At 34.8% G+C, this 26591-nt stretch overlaps 1 protein-coding gene across 6 annotated transcripts in view; it reads left to right on the top strand.

Annotated features, from left to right (window-relative positions):
* The window catches only part of CC2D2B (coiled-coil and C2 domain containing 2B), a 131181-nt gene extending 110593 nt beyond the window's left edge, over positions 1–20588 (top strand). For 5 of the 6 annotated variants that reach the window (XM_074233263.1, XM_074233264.1, XM_074233260.1 and 2 more), the window contains 5 exons: positions 2861–2995; positions 3400–3528; positions 8044–8105; positions 15324–15501; positions 18881–20588. In XM_074233263.1, coding sequence (XP_074089364.1) covers positions 2861–2995; positions 3400–3528; positions 8044–8105; positions 15324–15501; positions 18881–19069 — 693 coding nt within the window. In that variant the 3' untranslated portion in view covers positions 19070–20588. Of the gene's footprint in view, positions 1–2860; positions 2996–3399; positions 3529–8043; positions 8106–15323; positions 15502–15700; positions 17068–18880 lie in introns of those variants that run through there. The other variant, XM_074233262.1, reaches the window with a different exon arrangement.
* Positions 20589–26591: the final 6003 nt, after the last annotated feature.

The following is a 26591-nucleotide window of genomic DNA, read 5'->3' as shown; positions in this document are numbered from 1 at the left end:
TAGGAGGTCTCAGAGGTATCCCTGATCCAAGGCCAGCTCTGTATCAGCCATACTTCATTGTCTCCATGGCTGTTTGGTACCTATTTTTGATTCACTAGCGCTTCTTAAATTTAATGTTGTTATTTATTTATATGTACTACTACTTTCAAGCACTGCCTAGTTCCAGTATTATAAAACATGAGGGTGATACTATGTCTAGCTATGTATGCCATAATTTCAGTCATATCCAGCTTTCATCTTTCCAAGACCAAAGTTAGTTTTAGTTATCATCCTCTGAGGTAACATGTTATAGTAGAAAAAGTATTGAACTCATAATCTGGGTTCAAATTCTGGCTTTACTACTTGCTATCTCTTATGCTTCTTCTGAAGTCAAGTTGTCAATTGTTGACTTAGCCTTTTTAAAAATTCTATTTAAAAATTCTACATCATAATTCATTGCCTCCTTCCATACTTCAATGTATTTGTGATCTTATTGATATAAGTATTCCCTTCAACCAGCTAGATCACAACACATCTATGTGTGTTGTATATAAATCTTGTCCAACACCCTTTGTAAATCTTTCATCTCTTATAAATGATATGCTGGAAATCTCTTTTCTTTGGCTCAGTAACAACTGTGCTATTCATCCATTGGCACTTATTCTTACTATGTGATTGGCTCACTCCCTTTTCTGACCATTTCTCTCTGAAAATATTCTTTGAGACTTCTTTCTTTTTAACTAATACTACAGCTTGTTCTTGCTCATCATGCATCCTTGGCTGATCCTCAACTAATTGTAAAATCTGTAGTATTCCATGACTAGGAGAATTCATCATCTGAGGAATACTAATGTTGAGACTGTGGCGTTCATTAAAACACAGCACTAAAAATAAAATGACAGTCAAGGCCACTTTCTATTTTAGTTCTGCCCCTCCACAGATCATGGACAAGCTCTACTTGCCAATAGGCATTCTTCATTCTCTTCTGTTTTCCTCTGTAGACAATTGTGCTGAACCCAATTGATTATGGATTTCATTTAGAAAACTTTGAAACTTAAGGAAATCAACACAATGGCATCAGCACACGGGACATCATTATTATATTTTTCTACATCTTATTAATTCAGGGTGTCACAGTTTGTCGTCTGGTGGTCCTGATAGTAAAAATGAATGAGCTATTACCCAAGATCAGTTTTCTAATTTTATTTTCCTGCCTATATTTTAGCTGCCACCAGATGGCAGCAGATACAAGAAGGCAGATATGTTGGGCCCTTGAGTTGCTGAGCCTGGCCCCTGGGCCTGGCTTTCCATTCTCTGCCCTGAATACACTCACCGGAGACAGACCTTGCTGGAAGATGCTCTACTCTGTTCTTTTTTGGATATTGTCACTCCAAAATTCCATTTAGAGGCTTAATTAATGTTGTGTCTGAGGGAAACCGGGAAGAGCTTTGAGAAAGTTCCTGGCTTTCCCTCCACCATCTTGGCTCCACTCCAGAAGATCATGGGTTTTTTTTTTTTTGATTACCTTTTTAAGTTTTATTTATTTAAGGCAATGGGATTTAGTGATTTTCCCAAGATCATACATATAAGTGTCTGAGGCAGGTCCTCCTGACTCCAGGGCCCGTGCTATAGCCACTGCGCCACCTAGCGGTCCCCAGATAATGTTTTGAGAGAAAAAAATTAGCATCATGCCCCCAATCCTTTTCTTAACCATAAATTCTATGGAACTTGATTATTTTATATGTATATATATATATGTACATATATGTATATATATATGTATTACTTATCACTATAATAAAATTTCTTCAGTGTAAAAAATAAAATAAAATTCTATTCCATAGTTTCTCCTTACTTTGTATCCGTAGCATCTGGAACAGTGTATAACATATAGTAAGAACTCAACAAATGTTTATTGATTGATTACTTATTCAGTTACAATATTTTAGCATTGGAAGGGACATTAAGGCCCATCTCAACTAATTTATACCTGGAAAAGAATCCTCACTATTATATTTCTGATATAAATAAATCCATCCTCTTCTTGAAGGCCTCTAATAAGAATAAACTCCCTAGGAAACCCAAGTTACTTTTTGATAACTCTAATTATAAAGTTTTTATGACATAAAGCTAAAATTACCTCTTTCTAATTTCTGTTCTTGGTTCTTCCTTCTGGGGTCAGGTAACAAGCTTCAAATTCTGTTCTCCAAAGTTCTTTGAACCAGCCCTCATCTGGCATGTATATACTCACAACCCTTTACTATCCTGGATAGTTGGAGTTAGGAGGATAGGAATTTGAATCCGGCTTCAGACAACTGACACTTACTACTTGATTGCCTCACATCCAGGGCCATTCCCAGTGATCCTGATTCATATCTGGCCACTAAACCCAGATGGCTCTGGAGGAGAAAGTGAGGTTGGCAACTTAGTACAGCCATTCTCACTCAAATCCAATTCATGTGCTTCTCATGACATCACCTCCTGATATTGTGGTCATCTTCAAGAACAAAAGACAAACATCATCATCATCATCATCATCCCATTGCTGTAAATAGTTTGATCAAGACAGAATACAGAGGAAACCTCATTTCTTTTCCTTAGAACTGATAGCCTGGCCTTTTCTCCTCTTTTATAATATATACCAAACTTGATTTTCTCTGAGTCTCATAACCCTATTTTGACCAAAGTTTTTCTAATTTGACTGCTCCCCTATCAATAATGTAGTTTTTTCTTCCCCTCTTTAAAAAAATAACATATCCTTAAGTCTTTAACACAAAAAGATATCATGTGATGTTTATAAATCTAGTATCTACAATGAACTCAAATAATCACTAATAAAGTATATTGTTGGGGGTGGGATTTCCCTTTTTTTATTACATAGGGACAAGTGGCTTATGTGCTAACTCGAGAAAAAGATGAATATTTACTTTGGAATCCACTGACTGGACAATCCCATAAGCAGTTTGATCCATTTTGTCCCTTGCAAAGTGCTGACTGTTTGTTTGATAATGAAAATGTAAGTCTGTTTAAAATGTTCAAATGTAAACACAAGAGGACCCACTTGATGCTTTGCCTTAACAATCTCCAAAACCTCAGTTTTTTTAAGAAAGATTTAATTTGAGTTTCACAGTTTTTCCCAGATTCTTGCTTCCCTCCCCCCACTCCCCACAAAAGGCATTCTGTTAGTCTTTACATTATTTCCATGGTATACGTTGATCTCAGTTGAATGTGATGAGAGAGAAATCATATCCTTAAGGAAGAAAAATATGATAGCAAAATTACATAATAAGATAAAGGCAAAACCTTAGATTTGTAAAAACCTTATCTTGAGAATTCCCTTATATTGTTTCCTCCATTGCTACCAGCACCTGACTGCTCTTATGGGGGCCTATTTTGACTTTTATATTAATATTTTAATAGGTCTGGTTTAACATTCAACATAATACTACACCAATGTCTGTACAGTTTGACATTTCAAGAGAAAGCTCCTGGAAACAACTGCTTCCCAAAAATATTCAAATGCAATGGATGAAAGCAGAAACTACACAGGTAAGACACATTTTCCAAATTATACCTATGAGGGACGGCTAGGTGGCACAGTGGATAGAGTACCGGCCCTGGAGTCAAGAATACCTGAGTTCAAGTCTGGCCTCAGACACTTAAGAATTACCTAGCTGTGTGGCCTTGGGCAAGCCACTTAACCCCATTTGCCTTGCAAAAACCTAAAAAGCCAAAATATACCTATATGAGAATTGTTAAAATACTAATATTTGTTATTGTGAATAATTTACATGATCTGCTGCATGTGATAAATTATACTCAATAGTTCTTTTCTTCTGCCATTAAACATACTGTTGGCCTCCTTTATCACCTACCTCTTCCACAAAAGGGGAAAGATAGGAGGAAACATTTCAGCACAGCTAAAATGTCTTCAACCTAATAGCTAAAATAAAAATAATTAGTACAGCAAATCTATTTACAATCCTACCCCCTTTATAATCCACTACAGAATTGTTGTGGCAAAAATGCTTTGTAAAGCTTAAAATAGTATATTATTATAACTTGTCATTCTTATCTATTGGTATAAAAATCATTTAATGAATAATTTAATTTAGATTAATAATTTAAATTATACCATCTTTTTTTTTAAGGTTCTTGCAAGGCAAATGGGGTTAAGTGGCTTGCCCAAGGCCACACAGCTAGGTAATTCTTAAGTGTCTGAGGTCAGACTTGAACTCAGGTATTCTTGACTCCAGGGCCGGTACTCTATCCACTGCGCCACCTAGCCGCCCCAAATTATAACCTTTTAACAGAAAACTGAAAAACTAACTCAGAAGCATTTTTCACTTGTCTCAAAAAAATGATTGATGTAATTTGTATTTCTGTAGAATAAAATTATATATGACTTAATACTTTTTTCAAGAAATTACACATTAACATGCACTCACATAAATAGAAAAATGGAATAAAAACATTGAAAAAATATAAATGCATAACAAAGTATTTTTGTCATAAATAGATAAGAGTATACTCTAGGTCAAGAGATGGACTTAAGTAAGGTGAGAAAAACAATCAGGGTTCATAAAATTGATAAACTTCATGGGAGAGAGGAAGAGAATGACTGACTTTGAGGAGTTATCCTAATTGTGAGAAAAAATACTTTGTGAAGGAAAATATTAGTGGTGTAAAAGGCTGCTAAAAGTTAAGAATAAAAAGGAAATAGAAAAGATTTTTGAATAGGCATGTTTATGATTTGAATAGGAAAGATAAGATTGGGGAGATTAGGGGAAATAAGGGAAGTATGGAGTATTGACCCATAAGGAAATTATGCTAGGACTTTAAATCAAACTGCATTTTACAGATGTTGTAGAAGTAGGAATGTTTTACTAATAATTCATTCCCCAAGGAAATTTGGTTCCTCTAATTACAATAACTTTTACCACAGTATGATAATAGAATTTGTATACTTTATCATGTGATCCAAAGATCATAACAAATCTTCCAAAAGAAAGTATACACAGTGGGACATTTTCAAAAAAATATCAGGCAGAATCATTAGAATGCATTTGAATGAATTCTTAAAGTCTCCCCAATTATTGATCCTTCTGATCTATCCAATCTCCAGTCCATCTTGCTCCTCTTCATTCCTTGAAAAAGTTGTCTATTCCTGATTATTCTATTTCCTCAATACCCACTTTTGTCTACAATCCTTTGCAATATAATGCTGATTATCCTGCTATCCTCAAAGTCAACATACCTATCTTGAATTCTTACCATCTTACCCCTTAAACCTCTACATAACTTTCTTTCACTATTTCTATTTTTTGGCATCACCATTCACTAGGTGTCCCACATTGGCATTACCTTTCACTCTTCCTTCTCCTCTACTCTTAGGCATATTGAGTTATTAAAATTTATTATTCACATAATAAATGTAATTCATGAAGTATATAAAATAAACATTCAGAAAGTATCAAGAGTTGCAATAGAAGCCAGCCAACCAATCCCTATACAAAAAGAATCTGCACTAAAAAAATGCCTGACAAGTAGTTGTTAAAGACAAAGGGGAACACATTGCCCAGCATTCAAATTTAATTTAATTGCTTATTCTAGGAGGAGGTTTTTTTCCCTTACATGGTGATGAAGTGCACTTCTTCCCAACTTCTTTTTGACATACTTCATGACTTTCACCAAAGGACTTAAAACTGACCTCAAGTTTTAGGCTGTGTTATATGTGCATTTATATTCTATACTTATGAAGTCATATTGTTCTATACTACAGGCCCCCTGGAGAAAAATACTTGCCACCTGGTTCTGATCTCTGGGGCCAAGCAGGAGTCAAATCTCTCCCCAACATGTACTTGAAAAACACTCTCATGTCCCTACTGAGTTTTCTCTTTTCAAACAAAAATATCCCCTTTTCCTTCAACTGATCTTCATATGGCATAATAATACTAATCATCCTCTTCTGGTCATTAGCTTGCTAATTTCCTTTCTCAACATGATTCTCAAAGCTGACCTTAGTATTCTAGATGTAGTTTTCTCTAAAAGGGAATTTCTCTCATTCTGGACATTGTATTGTAATTGAAAGTAGCAATTGATATTTTACTCTGAGAACTTTTTGACCACTAAAATACCAGATAAAATAAAATAAAGTACCTCAAGAACTGCAACATTTCCCCCATACTGAATTTATTAATTCATTAATTATTTAGTGATTTATTAATTATTAATTAATTATTTTAATTTGTAGGTCAGATTTTTTATTTGACATTATGCCTACTCAATTCCATCATTTTAAAATTCTAGCCAGTCTGTCATCTAATATACTAGCCATTGTTCCTACCTTTGTGTCCTCCATAATTTTTACACTCTTGTTAGCCATATCAGAGATAAAACCATATCAGTGATAAAAATGTTCACCTGCACAGTCTAAGGACAGATCCTTATAGCACTACAATTGAAACTTCCATGTGGTCACTTAAGACATTAACAAGTTCTGCCTCCATCTAACAAAAATAGCATGGGAAACTTAGGTGGTACAATTAGCAAGTCATCTTTAGTTTCAAATCCTTTAGTTCAAATCCAGCCTTCCCCATTCACTCTTCCAGCTGGGTGATCTCCTCATCTATAAAATGAGCTGGAGAAAGAAATGGCAAGCCATGCTAGTATCTTTGCCAAGAAAACCCCAAATAGGACACACAATTGAAACAACTGAACAATAACAAAATGCTGAACTCTAGGTTAACTATATATATATATATATATATATATATATATATATATATATATATATTTATAATTTTATCATCTATCAATCAAACAACTCCATGAAAAAAAAGGATCATGATGTTTGTGTGGAATGATCTGTTTTTCATAAATTCATGCTGGCAATTTGTGATCAGTGCTTCCTTTTTTTAAAAAAAATAATGTTCTCTTAGCATTTATTTAATAATAATTGGTAGGTTTTTTTGCAAGGCAAATTGGGTTAAGTGGCTTGCCCAAGGCCACACAGCTAGGTAATTATTAAGTGTCTGAGACCAGATTTGAACCCAGGTACTCCTGACTCCAAGGCTGGTGCTTTATCCACTACACCACCTAGCTGCCCCTAATTGGTAGATTTTTGCAAGGAATTGAAGTTATGTTTACAACATCTTGATATAATCTTTTTCTTTTTTTTGAAAATCCAGACATGTACTTTTCCCTGGTCCTGTAATTCCTCTCTTGTTCCCCATGATCTTTCAAATATCATTATTAAAACATCAGCTCACTCCAATTCTAGGGTGTATGATGTATATCAACATCAAGCTTTCCTCTCTGCCATCAAGAATTCCAAGTTGAAAGAATTACTTCAAATTATACATAGTTTCCTTTAGCAAACAATTCTCTTTTGAGAAGAAGCAAGTCTCCAACTGCTGTTCCCTTTTTTTTTTTTTTTTGATGTTTTTGCAAGGCAAATGGTGTGGCTTGCCCAAGGCCACACAGCTAGGTAATTATTAAGTGTCTGAGACCGGATTTGAACCCAGGTACTCCTGACTCCAGGGCTGGTGCTTTATCCACTGCGCCACCTAGCCACCACTGTTCCCTTCTTTTAAATGAATAAAATTAACAGAGAAGGAACTTTTAATTGGTATCCAGATGATCAAAGCCTCGCATTAGTATTATATCATGTTTCCCCTGCCAGGTTTTAATAGGTTTGCTGAATTTGTGGTTCCTTCTCCAGGTGGCCTGTAGTACAGAACAATATGACTTCATAAGTATAGAATATAAATGCACATATAACACAGACTAAAACTTGAGGTCAGTTTTAAGTCCTTTGGTGAAAGTCATGAAGTATGTCAAAAACCAGATCACTCAAGTTATTCCATTTCCGATTAAGGGAGATAAACAATATGGAAGTTAAAGATAATTTTTTCATCTAAATTCTATATATGACTAACTATTTTGACCTCTGCATTTTTTGCCATATGTACAATCACTTTGTGGGGTGGAATACACTTAAAATGTTTGTGATATAAAAGTTGTCCTGTAGTCATCTAATCTCTTCAGTTTTCTCTGTTTTAGCCTAAGGAAGAGATACTGTATTTTGATACTAACAAAAGTATGGTGGAAGATTTAAAAAACAGGTAAGTGCCTTTTAGAATGTTACAAACTGCCATTTGTTATTTTCTAAAGTTATTGATTAGATGACTTTATCACTCACTTTTAAGTAATGGCATTTTGACAAACCTGGGATGATCTATGTTCTGTCCAACCATGTATTCCTCCATGTACATGTACATAATCAATTAAATTAAAATCATCAAATTCTTGTTAAGTATCTATTATATATAAGGCACTTACCGCTTATGATTCCAGGTATAGAAAATTACCTACATAACATTTTAGATGGAAAAGGACAGGAATAGATCAGTCATCATTGCACAGTAGTTGTTGGCATATAGAGGTTATGAATGGAAGAAGTATGAAATAAAGCTATATTCATGTATGTACAAGTATTACATATATAATAACATGTATGTATTAATATAATATCTACCTATTAATGCAATTTATATATAAAGGCCAATTTGAATGAAAATACTCCTAATGACAACACCTGACAATTTCTCATGAAGATGATGAGTCATTCTAAATATTGATATTTTTTAAGAAGGTCATAAATCTTTTTAAAAATAGATATGTAATCTCTGAGGTAATCTCACACCTCTCAGACTGGGCAATTTGACCAGAAAGGACAATGATCAATGTTGGAAGGGATGTGGGAAATCTGGGACACTAATACATTGTTAGTGGAGCTGTGAACTCATCCAACCCTTCTGGAGAGCAATTTAGAATTATGCCCAAAGGGCAACAAAATGTGCATACCCTTTGATATAGCAATACCACTACTGGGTCTATACTCTGAAGAGATCATTAAAAGGGGTATAAACATAATTTGAACAAAAAATAGATATGCAAGTGGCAGCTAGGTGGCCCAGTGAACAGAGCACTGGCCCTGCAGTCAGGAGGACCTGAATTCAAATCCACCCCCAAACATTTGATAAGTATCATGCCCAAGATCACACAGCTAGTAAGTATCAACTCCATGCCCCAGAAAAACAAACAAAAAATAGGTATGCCTACACATCTTAGATTTGTAAAATAAGATGATAAAGATTACAGATAGTAATGATTATTTATTTTTAAATATAAATGTAGACAGCAGAATATGACCTGGAATGAAAATTTGGGGAATCAGCAAATGAGTTTAATTGGAACAAAGAGTCATGACTTGGAATGATGGGTAAATTATTCTGGAAAGAATGGCTGGAACCATACCATGAAGGACTTTACATGTAAAATAGAAGAGTTTTCATTTTTAACTTAGAGGCAATAGAAATCTACTGAAGTTTTGAGAGCTGAAGAATGACATGATCAGAACTGTCATTTAGGAAAATTTATATGTCAGCCATGTGGAAAATAGAGCAGAGAGGAGAGAATGGAAACAAGAACACTTAAGAGGCTAATGCAATTGTATAGTCATGAAATGATGAGGGCCTGAACTAAGGAAGTTATGGTATTAGAGAGGAGATAAATACAAATTCTTTAGCAATAGAATCAATATTAACAAAATTTGAAGAACTAAGGATGACTTATAGAGTGCGAAGTAGGAGAATGAAAATCTAATTAGAAATAGAAAAATAGAATGGGGTAGATTTAAGGAGAATTTGAGTTCAATTTGTATAGCAGGAACTTGAGAGATATATATAGTAGTATATATAATATGGAATATATAATATAATATATAATATGTAACAATATATAATATATAATATATTATATATTATATATAACATATATATGTGTATATATATATAGTAGGAACTTCAGAGAGATCGGAAGGATGGATGCCACCAATATCGATGTTAAATTCTTGGATACTGATAAGATTACTAGGGCTAGAACGTGGGTAGAGAACCTTTTTTTTCTGCCAAGGGCTATTTGGATATTTATAACATCATTTGCAAGCTATATTTGGTTAAATGTTTTAATTCACCCCTAAACTACTAGATTTAGCAACATTCTTTTCTTTTTACACTCTGGCTTCCCTGAGAGAGCTTCCCTGCCCTTGGACTAAGAAAAAAAAAATATGAGAAAAGTGAAGATAAGATATGAAAAAAGGAAAGGAAAGGAGAAAGGAAAAGAATAGAAAAGGAAAGGAAGTATGCACATGGAAGATGATGTTGCAAAAAAGATTGTAAAAGGTCATCAGACAATTAGAACTATTACAGAGTCACATCAGGAAAACAGGAGTTGGTCAGCAGTGATCAGCACTGCAAAGTTTAAGGATGAAAACTGAGAAAATGGAATTGAATTTAGAAATAAAAAGACTTGAGTACTAGGGACAGAAGCTTAGTTGCAAAAAGTTGAGAAATGAGTAGAAAGTGAAAAAGAGGCAATGAATATAAACTTTTTCTAGGAATTTGTGGAAGGGAAGAAAGATTTAGGCTGTTAGCTTAAGGGAATGAAGATAAAGTGAAGGATTTTTTTTTATTACAAGGAAGGAAGATTTAGGTATATTTGCAAGGAGCAGAGAAGGAATCAGTGGATGAGAGAATGAAAATTAAAGAAGGAAGGTATGATTAAAAATCCTGAAGAAGATGGGAAATGGGATAAAAATGAATAAGTTGAGATGATTTTGGCAAGAAAGGCCATAATATACTCTGATACTGGAGCAAGGAAGGAGAAAAAGGGTGATGTTGTTCAGTGATTTGAAATGTAAAATTGGAGATAAGACTCAGATGAGAGGATATAGATGCTTTGAAGTTTTAAAGCTGATTTTGTGGGGGAGTGGGATGGAGAGTCAGGGAAAAATAAGGGATTTGGCATATAGTAGTAGTGACCATTTGAAATTGGGACCTAAAAATGTTAATGTAACCATTAGCCACTATTCAGCAGCACAATAGGAATAAGGTAGTAGGAATACTCTTAAAGTTAAGATTAGAAGGGAGCTAGCAATAATAGAATAATGTGTCAAAGGACTGATGAGAGCAGTATAAAATTGAAATGATTAACAAACTTTTTTTAAGATGTTATTTATTTTGAGTTTTACAATTTTTCCCCTAATTTTACTTTTTTCCCCCCACCCCACCCCACAAAAGGCAATTTGCCAGTATGTACATTGTTTGTACATTGATCCAAATTGAATGTGATGAGAGAGAAATCATATCCTTAAGGAAGAAACATAAAGTATAAGAGATAGCAAGATCAAACAATAAGTTATCAGTTTTTTCCCTAAATTAAAGGTAATAGTCCTTGGACTTTGTTAGAACTGCACAGGATTAACAATAAACTTTGAAAGAAACAGGAATAATGGCTTGAGAAATCAGGGAGAGAAGAGGATTGTGATAAATTCAGAGATGAACAATAATGATGAATTAGAGGAATTCCAGTTAGGGGTTGTGGAAATAAAGTTGAGTGGTTTATGATGAGATCAAGAGTATGACCATCCCTGGGTGTGACTGAGTAGAATCAAGGTGCAGATAATGGAAGATGAAGAATTTGAGAAACTGAAATTTAAGGAGACAATTTATAAATATAAGTACCCAAGTTTAAGGGCAGAGGATTGGGATGGAAAAGGAGACTGTAAGCCAAATACTGAAATCATTGAAATAGAAGGAAATGCTTTGATGGGATGGGAAGGTGGGAAGTGGGAGCATAGTTATATAACATCTACCAGATCTAGATAAGGTCATATATCTGAGTATAATATAAGAAAGGATGTTTCCCAAAACAGGTGAGGTTGCTAGTGCTGGTAATAAAGAATTAATCTAGAAATGCCAATGAGGAGCAAGAAGTAGTAAGGAAGGAGAAGAGGAGATAAGAGTAGACTATGTCAGGGAAGCAATGTATTTTAAGGGAAGCAAGATTTCCATGACTTTATTTAAGAAAGTATGAAAGACAAGAAATATGAATACAAGATATAAAAGGAAGAATTCTATCGGGAAAGGCATTTTATTAGCAATGTAACTGAGGATACAAGGGTAGAATAGGGTAGAATTAGGATTGAGGAATGGGTTGGGTTAGCCTGTATGAGGGAGAATCTAGGATTAAACTATGGCTATGAAATTCTCAGAATGTGGTTAAATAGGTATAACATCATTGGTCTCTGTTTTCTCATACTATCATGTCTTCTTTGACTTCTTTTTTCTCTTTTCAGAGTCTTTTAAATTTGTTTTACACTGTCTTCTACCCATGAATCCTTGGCCCCCTTGTCCTAAAAAACTAAAGAGCTAAACTCTTTCCAAACTCCAACCCTGGATTATTCCCATTTTTTTCCATTCTTGTCCTTGGGCTGCTAAACAATGATAGAGGAAATCTTACAATTCTGATTAGTTCCACTATCAATTAGTTCTTTCTCTAAACATGTTTTCTAGGATATGCTGCTTAGGGGGTCCCATTTCAGACTTTTGCCTCCCGCTGGAAACCAAATATAGAATGTTCTCTTTCTGCTGGCATTCCATCACCCACCTTCATAGCTTGCTATAGGCTCTTCTCCAAGCCTATAATGTTGGCCACTAAGCTTCCTTCCTGAACAAAGCCTATTCTGGGCCTCTCTGCTTGCTAGTGTTTTTAGAGCAAAGTATTTTCAAAATGCTACATTATACAAACACACACATATATAAACACATATATACACATAGATAATAGAGTTAGGAGCATCTTATCTATGTACATGTTCCTTAGAGATAGGGATTATTTGGTATTTGTCTTTCTACTATCACAGTTTGCTATTGGTTCCTCTTGGGCCTTAACAAATACTAAATTAACTAAGGATAAATGACTGAAAACTCAAATGTGACTTTTTTAATTTTTCATGTAAAAATTTTGAAAGCACTGAGTCATGTTCTTAAATTATTCAGAGGCTATTTCCTGTTCTTGCTATTATTACTTTATCAGGTTTTTACAAATATGGTAATGCCTTTTCATAATCAGGCAACATGCAGGGATCCTTTTCTTTGCCAAAAACTAATTCTAATAATATGAACTACTATGGGGGTGACTGATTGCAAGTAAATAGGATATGATGTAAGCAATTTATTTATGATTAACACAAAAATATTTTTAAAATAAGTTTTATTGATAAATTTTGGTTTTATGGTAATTTATTTTACATCACCAGTTTCCTCCATTTTCCTCCTCCCTCTTCTCTCTTCCCCTGAGCCATCCCAAATATTTTTTAAAGACAAAAAAGAGGGACAAAGCAGTATGACTACTCAAAACATCAACAAAGACTGAAAATATGTACTATGTGCAATACTCTGCAAAAGGGTAGGGTGAGAATGTCTTCTCATATCTCTTTATACTTCACAAAATTCACTTTTGAGGGATCTGTTTTTAGTGGATTTGTTTTCATTGTTTTAGTTTCAGTTGGATAAATACTTATCACATTAATTTCTGGTGTGATTTGAAACTAGATGGTCTTTTAACTCTGAATTCTGTAATTCTGTGATTTGTCTGCCTCCAGGCTCTCCTCTTTCCAGTCTTGGCTTCCACCAGTGGTCATATTTCCTATTGCAAAGATTTGACCTGTCACTGCCCTTCTCAAAAACCTTTGGTTTTTCCATTGCCAGTTGTCATATCAGCTTCTATTGTCTGGCTATAGCTTCCTATACAGCCTTGCTTTACTCTATTCCCCTTTGTGTACGCTGTATTATATCCAACACAACTGCCCAATAAATTCTCAATCTGGACCTGCCTTCTCCCACCTTCCTGAATACACAGAGGTAAATTGCAAGAGATGCCCTTCTTCTCTATCTCCACTCCTCTCCTTTCACTTTGCTACTCAGGTGCCAACCTCTCTATGAAGATTTTCTTTACTATCTCAGTTAAAAGTTCTTCCTCCGGGGTGGCTAGGTGGCATAGTGGATAAAGCACCGGCCTTGGAGTCAGGAGTACCTGGGTTCAAATCCGCTCTCACTTAATAATTACCTAGCTGTGTGGTCTTGGTCAAGCCACTTAACCCCATTTGCCTTGCAAAGACCTGTAAAAAAAAAAGTTCTTCCTCCTCACATTTTCTTTCAGACTAATTGTTTTACCTTTATCATATTCTGACTTACTTTAACATGTTTATTCCTTATTAATAATCATTAAGGTTCCCTCTTACCATAAACATGGAAATAAGGATTGGTTGTCTTCTAATTCTAAATAAGAAATTCTGTGATTCTATAATTCTGACATTTAATTTTTAATCTCAATCCTAATATAGTTCCTTACACAAGGTAGGTCTTTAGTAATAGTTACTGAATTCAATTCAGATGAATAAAGGAGGAAAAGCAGTTTTATCTCTTTGTAAATGTGAGATCTAGATGGTGCTGTGAATAGAGGTCAGCCTCAGACACTGACTAGCTATGTGATCCTGGGCAAATCATTTAGCCTTGTTTGCCTCGGTTTTCTCATCTGTAAAATGAACTGGAGAAGAAAATGGCAAACCACTGCAGTGTTCTTGCCAAGAAATCTCCAAATGAGGTCATGAAGATGTGTTGATGATTTCTTCCATTCTATCTCTCTGCCTCTAATCTTTATCTTTCTCTTCCATTTGATTCCTTTAACTCATCATAATACAGGACTTTATTATTATAATACAATAATCATAATAAAACTGAAATATTTTATTATCATGATTAGGGTTTTAATAATATGAGTAAAATAAGTATTTCTTACTGCTCTTAAGAAAACTGAAGTTAATTTCTTTAACTTATATTTTTAAAAGTCTTGTGAGTTTGATGACCAGCTAAATAAAAAGTTTTTCTACCCACACCCTGGACATCCATAGACACATAGGAAAAAACCTAACAGCTGTTGTGTTGGACTCAAGTGACCCTTGGGCTAAATGGCTGATCCCAGTGAGATTAAGTGCATCTGGCAAGAGAGAGAGAGAGAGAGAATGCTTCAGCAACTGTTCTAGGATAAATGGCTGCTGGTCAATGGTCACAGAAGACAGGCCTGAATTGAGAATATTTATATACATTTTGTTATTTTTACCTAATTCAGAATAACACTTTCAGAAATGAACCTGATTATCCCCACTACAGCTAATATGGGGGGGCGGGGCAGTGAAGGGTGAGGGTGACTCAGGAAATAATAATGAAGATTCTTGTACCTTCTTATCATTATTTCATTATAAAAATTTTAATATGTATCAATTATAGTTTTGTAGAACTTTAAATCAGAGATTATCTAGTCTAAATAAAATAACTAAATGCTTTCAAAATTATTACGGTGATCCAGAATTCAAACTGAGGTCCTTTAAATCCAGTGTAGATTTCTCATAATAACCAATCCTTCTACTGTTGATTCAGAATTGAAAGAACCTTAAAGCGTAAAATGATGGAATGGAGACCCATGCAGCCTACTCGTTGGAATCGACAATGCACTGCTATTTTGAGGCAAATTCTTCCAAAGTTAGAATTTGGAACTGGGAGCCTTGTTTCAACCGAAGAAGAAAGTGAATTTGAAAGACTACTACAATTTTATTGGGTAAGTATAGGTTTAATTTATAAAAACTAATTTTATTTACTTTGTTACTAAAAGAAATTCTAAATAATCCTTAAATATCTGTTAATATAACTTACGAAGCTGGGTGTCCCAGTGCATCAAAAATCATGTACTACAACTTTCCATGTTATGGAATTTTCTTAGCAACAATACTGGAGTAGTTTGCCATTTCCTTCTCCAGTTCATTTTACAGATGAGGAAACTGAGGCAAACAGGATTAAGTGACTTGCCCAGGGTTACACAGCTGATTCCAAGTCCAGCTACCTAGCTGCCCCCAAATACTCAGTCCTTGTCAATCCTTGTCAATCCTGTTGAAGAGGAGTCTGCACAGAATAGTATAGTATTCACAGGAACTACAAAAGGTGTGCCCAGTGAATGGGAGAGGATTTTCTATGAGGAAAAAAAGTCCACATGTCTACAGGGAGAGAAATATCAGAAAAAGGCATGTTTAACTTTTGTTAACTGAAAAATAAAGAGATCTCTGAACTTCAAAATAAAATTTAAAGACTCCTTGGGTAGCATTTGCTGCTATGGGAAAAGAAAAAAGGAAGCAACTGGTCGGTTGTGTCTTCTTTGCCTTGACTTTATCCTATTTTAAGTTTTATTTTTCCCCTTCAAAACATTTTCCATATTTCATGAGTAATTTTTACTGTCTTCTATTGTCATTATTTATTTGCTTATTTGTTTTTAACCAGGCTTGCCATTTTATCAATGTAGGGAAGATGTTCCATCCCCAAGGAACTTTCCCATTTGATACTTAGTCATTTCAATTGTGTCTGACTTTTCCTGGCTCTATTTTTGGGTTTTACTGACAAAGATAATGGAGTGGTTTGCCATTTCCTTCTGCAGCTTGTTTATAGATAAGGAAATTGAGGCAAATAGGGTGAAATGACTTGTTTGTAGTCATACAACCAGCAAGTGTCAGGCCAGATTTAAACTCAGGTCTTGACTTCAGGTTTAGCCTTCTATCAAGCTTCCCCTATTGGACACTCGGTGGATATCTCCTCTGCAATTTTATGGTCTGAGAGAGTTAGTTTGAGCTTTCAGAGACAGTATTTGACTTGGGTCTTCTTGATTGTGAAGCCAGCTCTATTCACTATATCACATTTGGTAGTGGAAATTGTGCTGGATTTGTAGTCTGGAGAGCTCTGGGTTCATATCTTGAGTTTGACAGCTCTGTGAACAAGTCATGTAACTGCTCTGGACCATGGTTTCTTTATCTGTAAAATACTATAATACCTATATCATCCAATCCATAGGTGATTTTACATCTATAAAATTCATTATACAACATAAAGCACCATGTCAATGTCAAACTCTACTCAACATGGTCGTTTTCTCCCGACATAGTCTTCCTTTCAGAAATTTACTTCCCTGGATGCCTTGACATAGGGAAGCTTTTACCTTGTTTTGCTTAGTCCTGGGCCCCCACAACACTTCCACCCCTCATATTCCTGTCCTTCTGTTTTCTTCATTCCTCATTCCTTGAGAGCAGGAACTGCCTTTTTTGTATTTGTTAACTGAGGATTTAACTCAGTTGCCTGGTGTTGTCTGTCTGTCATTATACATATATGTATATATATATATATATAATAAACATATATAACATATATGTATATTAAATATATATATATATAATAACCGAATGTAACTATAACAAATATAATTGTATTTGATGTCTGTCAGATGAAATTCTAATAGGTCTATTGTAATTATTATTCCTGAAGTAGCATATGGCATTACATATAGTGTTGGCAAACCAGCCTCATCCTAAATGCTTCTCAAAGCACCAAGTATTTCAGATGTGCATAATTTTATTTTTTTTAATTTTTTTTTAGGTTTTTGCAAAGCAAATGGGGTTAAGTGGCTTGTCCAAGGCCACACAGCTAGGTAATTATTAAGTGTCTGAGACCAGATTTGAACCCAGGTACTCCTGACTCCAGGGCCAGTGCTTTATCCACTAGGCCACCTAGCTGCCCCCATAATTTTATTTCTTTTGAGTCAATAAAAATGACCAGGGAATTGATTAGATAGAAAATTATTTGGAGTGATTAATGACTATCTAGAAACTGTATCAGTGATCACAAAGAGGCAGTATGTCCTCAAGAAGAATAGGTCATGCCAGAACTTCATTTCCCTTTTTTCACAGGATTACTGGAATGCTGTAGAGTTTACATACATACATTTTAGCAAACATTTGGCAAAGTTTCTCATTTTTTTTATAAGAAAGATGGAGAGATTTAGGTTAAATAACAGTATAGGGCCATGCATTTGGAATTGATTAAATGGCTGGGCCTAATGAATAGTTATTGATTCCAGCTTGTCTTGGTAGAAAGTCTCCAGTGGAGTTCCCCAAAAAATCTGGACTTGGCTCTGTGTTGTTTTAACTTTATATTTATCAGTGATTTGTATAAAAACAGAATTGTTGTCAAATTTTCAGATGGCATAAAACTTGGTAACATAGGATCCAAAGTGAATTAGATAACTCATGAGCTCCCTTTCAGCTCTAGATCTTGATAGGTCCAAGCTAGAGTGCTTAATTTTTTCTATGCTGTAGATTCCTTTGGTAATCTGGTGAAACCTGTGGACCCTGTTCTTAGAATAATGTATTTAAGGGCAAAAATAAAATAGATTAGATTACAAAAGGAACCAATTATGCTGAAATACAGTTATCCAAGAATATATTTTTTTTAATTCCCAGGAACCATTGGGTCGAATCTAATATCATTTAATAGAATCTATTGTAAAGTCTTCCATTTGAGTTCAAAAAGCCAACTTCCCAAAGATAAATGGAGAAAGATATGCTAGATAGCAATTTGGCTGAGAAAAAGATTTGGCAGTTTTAGAGGCCTGGTCAGATCACATCAGGAATGTGTAATTTTGGAGCTGCATTTTAGGAAGGAATTGAATGAGTTAGGGAGCATCCTGAGGAGGGCTTCTAGAATGATTTACGCCAGGTAAGGATTGGTTGAAGAAAGAGAGATTTAGGTACTCTTCTAGAATAGGTTTGAAAGATAGATGTGTTCACATATTTGAAAGGCTGTCATTGGGAAGAGAGAATTGTTGTTTGGTGCCAGAGAAAGAAATAAGAGCCATAAGTAAATGTGGTAAAGAGGGAACTCAAAAAAGAAAACTTTGTAACAATTTAGTAAAATTGGCCTGCTTTGGGAATATAACAAGTTCCACCTCCAAGAAAAGGTTGGAAAATAACAGATCAAGATACATTACTGATGTATGGGTTAGACTGAATGATCATTAAGGTACCTTTCAACTCAACTCTGAGGTTCTATAATTCTGTGAAATGTAGCACCTGATCTTTTACATATTTCCAAATTGTCTTCATGGTTATTATTTTTTCCAGGTTTCAGGATTTCCTATCCAGCTGCCATACACTGATTTACAGTCAATAACCAATGCTGTGTATCAAACTGGTATTCATTCTTCTGAATTTCCCCAAACAGAATTTGCCCTAGCAGTTTACATTCATACATATCCAAATAATATATTATCTATTTGGATCTATTTGGCTTCCTTGGTTCGTCATCAATGAAAAGCAGCAAATGAAACCAATATCTAAAATGTTAAATTCTTGCATGGTGCAAGATTAAATTAAATTAAATTAATTAAATTCTTTGCAAGAAGTTGCAAAGGCAACATCCTGGATTCCCCAAGGGAAGAAAAAGAAGCTTCCCTCTTCTGAGCTTTAATGTTCTAGGAGTGGTGCTGAAATTCAAATCAGCAAATGTATTTATAGCCCAGTCGGTGACTTCCTCCAGAAGTAATTCACACTGTGTTCTTTGAGGAAGACTATAGGGAACATCCTGAAGTACCCTTAGGAGTTGTTGAAAAGTCCCTTGGGAGGGGGAGGTCCCTAAGGCAGGAAAAACTCTCCAGTAAAGAGGTAACTTTGAACAACTCTGGATAGGGAAGCCTTCACTTTGCTGAGATTGGGGCCACTGGCTTAACTGCCCTGTCAGCTGAAAGATGCTGAAAGATGGGATAAGGACCCAAGGGGACAAGGATAACTTGCCTTAGAAATATATTTCTTTAGCAGGACTAAATACTCACAATTTATCTTTCCACTGTAAATGTTCAAATACTTGTTCAGACTGTGGCAGAACATTTTGGTGATTAGAGCAGGAAGTTTCAAAATTCAGGAAGAAGTCTCATGAATCTGGACCTGTTCTTAAGATTCAGTGGAGATGAAGATGTAATCTTTAAATCTCAAGTCTACTTTCTTCAGTGGAAGGGTTCCACTCATTTTTTATCCCATCAAAATTCTACCCTTCACACTGAAGGCATGTCTGGTGCAAAGAGGTTTATGAAGTAAATCATTTTTATCTATATCTATACAAATATAGATATAGATATATAACGTCTTGAATTTCACATGCCACAGAAGAAAATACCACCATTTGCTGAAATGTTGTTTGCTTAGTAGAATAAGATTTTGTTGATGTGCAATGGAAGGAACTCTGATCAATTTTATGGGAAAAATCTCTCAAACAAACTCAGAGAGGGAAGGCACTCCAAATGTTCCCCTGGGGTCTTCTGGAAGAAAATTATGAATATGTGTAAATATTGTGAATATGTGCTGCTTAGAAAGATAATAGACATGGGGCCCTATCTCAAGATTCTTGGAATTCAGTCTTGATCTAGACTTGAGCACATTCTAGGAGTGGAGAGGTGGGAAAAGTGTTTTAAAGTGTTTTATTCCCTACTTTGAACTTGGAAATTGTATTTGCTGTGCCACAGAGAACTGGTTAGAATTTTTAATACATCTAGAACCCACTATGTTTACATTAACATCTCCATATAATTTCTTAATGAAGTAATTTTTCCACTTTGATAGAGATAATACAAAATGATGCCCACAGCAAGATTAGACTGATGAAGAGAGTTGGTGACTCCATTAATGCAATTTATTGCATGTTTGAAACTAAATTAAATTATTAAAAGCTCTTAAAAAGTAAAAGTGTTTAAAAGATTCTTGGTTTAGATTTTCTTAGGTTCTTACTTTCTCCTTAAAGTAAATTGCAATATTCAGTGGTGAAATTTATTTTAATTTTATTTTTGAATGTTAAAATTATGTCTTCACAAAAGACAATATATACATAATTTAAAATGTAAGTCATAAAATATTTGAAAAATATCAAAATGAGTAAATCAGAAGCATTGAGTTTTCATTAAAAACATTTAAATGTGTGTCTCATCAATTCTTCTTAATCTCTTCCTTCTAATGAGTAAGGAATCACGGAACTTTTTTTTTTTTTAGAGACAATCTAATCTAATCCTTTCATTTACATAGAAGGAAACAAAAGAAAACAGACAAGGGTGCCGCATAGCAAGGAGTCTGCTCTGAGAACAATCAACTAGCTATGAAGGCCTGATAACCTGAAATGCTAGCCAAGTGGGCATTGGAAGAATTTAAGAGTGGTGAAACTGCTCTCATAAATCTAAGAAATATTGGTAACAAAGGATTGTAGGATTATCCTCCTGAAAAATCAATGTGATAAAGGGAGCAGAATGTTTGTTCTGGTGCCATAGGAAGCCAAAATGAATTAAAACAAAAAATATCAATACCACACCTGCTAGAAATGTTTCAGTACAGACCACTAAAGCAGGCAAACTAAATGGACATGAATACTTTCCCGTTATGCAGCAGTATAACCTAACAAAATGGAAAACAGTTCTCACTAGTTACAGGAAACATTTTTGAAATAGTACTCTAGGGGGACACCTAGGTGGCACAGTGGATAGAGCACTGGCCTTGGAGTCAGGAGTACCTGAGTTCAAATCCGACCTCAGATACTTAATAATTACCTAGCTGTGTGGCCTTGGGCAAGCCACTTAACTCCATTTGCCTTGCAAAAAAAAATAGTACTCTAAAAATTCCCATGTTATACAAGAAAATATTGCCAATTATAGAGAGCAGTCATTTACACACAAATAACTATTTCTAAATCTAGATTAGGCAAAATAACAGATGAACTCAAGGTTCTGCTAACAGTGCTACTAAGAGGAAAGCTGTGAATCCTGAGCTCATTGAAAACCTCCAGATTTTCAAACTCCAGAAATTACATAAAATAAATGAATAGCAAAACAGCACTAATATCTAATAAAGGATAGTTGACCTAAAATTTCGCAGTGTGAATCCAAGTAGATACAAATACCAAATCAGACATAGTAAAAGGCTTAAAATTCATGAATTAACACATTCCCTAATAGTATTTGACAAATTATAAGAATATTTCAGAATCTGCACACAGTAGTATATGAAGCAGCTACTTCCACTAGAAAGATTTGATATTATCTAAATACCCTTAAGGAGAAGGATTCAACACCATCATGGCAGAAATTACTTCAAAAAGCTATTGAAGATTTACAGGAAGGCATTGGAATACATCAGGATCTGTCTAGTACATGGAAAAGAAAATTTAAACATGAATTATGAAATACGAGGTATTGTGAAACTAAATAAAATAGTATATGCCCAAGGAACAAGGGTGACTGACATGAAGAAGCAAGATGTGGATGAGAGAGAGGGACAAAAATGACTGTAAACCAGGATAACTTGGAAGTATACTGCTGACCTCCATGGAAATAGGGAACATCTATGGATAGGGAGAAAATTCTTAACCAAAAGATAGGACAGATTTTTGCTACATGAAATTGAAAAACTAATATACAACTCAGATAAAAAGACCAGTTTAAGGTCAAGGCTGGTTATCTAAGATACAGGGGCAAGTAACAAAGAGCAATTTAGTAAATTGGTCAAGTCACTTTCTGAGCATTTTTCTCAACATCAAAAGTTGTGAAAAAGCAGATCTCAAAAGAACCATTGTAGAAAACTCAAACTCAAAAGCTTAAAGATGTTGAAAACTCTGAATTTAATTGGAAAAAAACACTTTAAAAAGAAAATAACTTGTGAAAGATTACTCCAAATTAAGAGAAATGCAAATCAAAATAATTCTTGTCCTGGTGACAAAGCTGCTGGAGAAAAGATGGTCAATGAAGATAGAAAATTTTAATGACCAAACCTCACACCCAGCAAATTGCTGGAGATATGAATTGGTCCACTCATTCTGGAAAGGTATTTGAAATTAGTTTCTGAAGAAAAAACCATACCCACTGACCAGAGATGGTATTATAAAAGTATATTCAAGGCAACCCATAAGACTTAGTATTAGAAAAAACTGGAAACCAAATGTCCATCCACTGAGGAATAGGGAAACCACAAATGACAAATTTGGTCAAATGGGGAGATTTATATGAACGATGCAAAGTAAAAGTAAACCAGGAAAACACTATAAATGAAGAATAAGAACAGAAAAAAATAAATGAATGAAAAATGGCAAGTAATATGCTGTTCTTGGGTGTTGGTTTCATGGTTTCTAGGTTGAGTGGAGCAATAGGAAAATAGACTGATACTCTAGTAACCTTATTTGATTGAAACTGAAAAGATAGGTGGGAAGAGGGCAAGTTAAGCAATTCTCAAGATATCTGGAGGATATAGTAAAGTATTCCAAGAGCCCATCTAAAATAGGCTCTGAGAGGCACATATCAGACCAATAAGACCCCCAGAGCAGAGGAAAGGGTTTGTCCTTTAAATGGCCCAACTTGACCTTAGAAGAGAAAGGCAAATGAATATTCCCTTTGTAGAGGATACATCTTAGAGGATATCAGAACACTTCATTGAATGTTGGATTTGATGTGTTTTAATGGTTATTTGTAAATATGGGATGGGATGTTTGTAATGGGGGAAGGATATAGAGGAAAATGTAGGTGATTAGAACAAAAGTTCCAGAGGGATGAGAAGGGGGAAGGGGGAAAGCAAAGTAATCATTAAATGCCTATATTCCAGATACTGTACTAAGTATCTTTACAAATATTTCTATCACTATTATAGCAACCTTGGAATGTAGGTTCTAGCTCTTAGGATTGCCACTTTATAACTGAGGCAAACAGAAATGAAGCAATTTGCCCAGGATTACAAAGGATAGATTTGAAATCCCATCTTGTTGATTTCAGACCCAGAACTGTTTTGAATATGCTGAATTTGAGATAGCAATGGGTTAACACAACAGATGGTGAGATGAGCCTAGAATTCAAAAGGATGATTCAGACTGGATATTTAAATTTGGGAGCTACATAGGTTAGAGATGACACATGGATCTAGTGGATATAGAGATCACCAATGGAGAGTATACAGAAGATATTTGAATCCATGGAGCATATGAAATCAATGAAAATAAAGGAGGGGGCCCAGGAAAAAGTATAAGAGGATGACAAATGGAGCCTGACACAGTGAAGGAGATAAGTCAAAACAGGAAAAGAATCAGTGGAAGCCTTGAGACTCAAGGCATGCCCAAGAAGTGGTCAACAGTGCCAAAAGCTGTAGAGTGAAGTGAGTTTAGCTGTTGAGAATTTTTTAATTTTATATTTTCAACTACATAATAGTTATTTTTTTTTTTGCAAGGCGATGGGGTCAGGTGGCTTGCCTAAGGCCACACAGCTAAGTAATTAAGTGTCTCTCCTGACTCCAGGGCTGGTGCACTATCTACTGCGCCACTTAGCTGCCCCCATGCAATAATTTTTACCAATAATTTTTCTTCCTCCCTTGCCTCAACTTTTACTCTTCACTCCTCCCAGCCCCTGACAGAAAGCAATCTGATCTAGTCTTTTCATTTGTAACCAGACTATTGGTAATCTTGAAGAGAATAGTTTCAGGTGAGTTGTGCGGTTAGGAGCTAGATTGAAAGGTGCTGGAAAGCCATTAAATTTTCAAATGCTAAAAAATTCTGACTTGCTGTTGCTTTCCATACAAGAAATAGAGCAACTGTCAGTAAAATAGATTAAACTTAGAAGCAAAACCCTGTTGGGGGGGGGGGGTGAAATTATACAGAGTATAGTGACTTTTTTAAATAGGATTTTGCCACTCTTGCCCCCAAAGAAGATAAAAAAGATGGTCCTTGGTTAGGGAAAAAACCTCAACCTTGCTAATCTGAACAAGTATAACCAAGGACAGTTTGGACCCTATGAAAGACCTTTTATACATTCAATAAGCATTAAGCACCCATGTATAAGGGAATGTATTCGATAATAGGGATGCCAAGACACAGGGAAAAACCTCAGGAAACTTCTACTGGGGATGAGAGTGTGAGTTGTTGGGGTAGGATAGAATACAAATTTAAAGGAGGGAAGATAACTCGGGTGACAACTTGGGTATCAAAATTGTTATAATTCTGATCCACTCTCACACTTGATACTAGTTTTGTTTTTTAAATCATATTTTGCCCAAAGTTTTTTTCTTTCACTTTTTCAAAGTTGCTAGCATTAACACTAAGGTTGCCCATCTGCTATTATGAAAATACAATTTCAGCACATCTCTTTTCTCTCCCATGTCTGAAGGTAAGGATGGGTAGGAAAATGGGAAATGGAATATAAGGTAAGACCTGATAATTCTCTCAGAATTGTTAATTCATTGACTATTGGTATGCCCTTAAGAATGTAAAAACTAAAGTATTACACACACCTCACCCATACTCCACAAAACACCCCCAAAATTTTGTAAAGCCTTTCCTGATTCCAGCAATTGTTAATATCCTCTCCTACTGATGATAGCCTTGTAGTTTTGCATCTTGTTTCCCATGGTAGAATGTAATTTACTTTCCAATTGAAGATTGTTGAACTAGGGACTAAAGTGTTGAATTGAAATTCTCTAACATGGTTATCAATGCTATCTATAGCCATATTTTAAAAAATGTTTAAAAAGTCATAACTTGGAAAATTCAATTCTGATGTACTGCCTTACACTTAGTAGATGGCTAATAGTAGCATAGAAAAGGAAAATGACCAATGTTGAGATGCAGGGAAAATGAGACATCAATGCACTGGTAAAGTTATGACCTGATTCAATCATTCTGTTAGAGCAATTTGGAACTATGCCTTAGGGGCTAAAAAACTACTCTTTAACCTAGCAATGCCACTACTAGGTCTATATTCCAAAAGATGAAAAATGAGAAGGAAAAAGACCACATATAAGGAAATTTCTAACTTTTTTTCTGGTGGCACAGAATCAAACTGAGGGGACGCCCATCAGGAAATAATTAAAATTGTGATATGTAATAACATTCCATCTTATCCATCTAGAAAGACATGAGCTGTCACAAAGTAAAATCTACAGTGTACAAAGTATCAGCAATATTGTAGCATGATAAACTGTTAATGACTTAGCTTTTCTGAGCAATACAATGATTCAGTACAACTCTGAAGGACTTAATGATAAAGAATGCTATCCATCCCCAGAGGAAAAGCTGATGGCTCAATACAGATTGAAGCAACCTTTTTTTTTTTGTACTTTATTTTTCTTGAGGTTTCTTTTTTGTCAGGAAGCTGTTTTTGCTTAAAACATGGCTATTTTGTTAATATTTTTGTATAACTACACATCAAATTGCATGCTTTTTCAGTGGAGGAGAGATGAAACAGGGAGAGTATTTGGAACTCAGTTATAAAAACAAATATTAAAAATTTTACATGTAACTTATAAAATACTAAATTTTAAAAACAATTCCTTAATTACAAAGTTATAATTATGGTTACTATATTTGGGTAAGTTGATACAAAATTCTCAAACTTCTCATATTACCAGGGTAAAAAAACGCAGTACAAACATTTACTATTGCCAAAAAAGAATTTTCCTATGTATGTTTAGTGTTTTGCCAGAGGTTAAATTAAGGGAAATGTACAGACTTATTTCCCAGTGTACCATAGAAATCTACCCACAAATGTATCTATATTGAAATATTTGCATCATGTAAAAATGTATTGTTTCTCACATTCAACCTATATAGTCAAGTGTTATCCTTCAAAATTGTTATCTTGGGAGATTAAACCCTCATCCCAATGATATCATCACTAATAAAAACATTTCTAGAATTTGTTTTAAAGTACAGCTTGCCACCTTAGAGTTACACCTTAGCTGTGGGACCAAAAGTAATATTACTCAACTTGATCACTCAGTTTACTTATCACAGTCGGTCCCAAATAACTCTTGGATATTTTCAGAACTT

The sequence above is a fragment of the Macrotis lagotis genome, chromosome 4 (assembly GCF_037893015.1).
Source record: "Macrotis lagotis isolate mMagLag1 chromosome 4, bilby.v1.9.chrom.fasta, whole genome shotgun sequence".
Classification (NCBI taxonomy): domain Eukaryota; kingdom Metazoa; phylum Chordata; class Mammalia; order Peramelemorphia; family Peramelidae; genus Macrotis; species Macrotis lagotis.
Note: the sequence above shows the minus strand (reverse complement) of the source record. Positions and strands in the feature narration are given on the sequence as shown.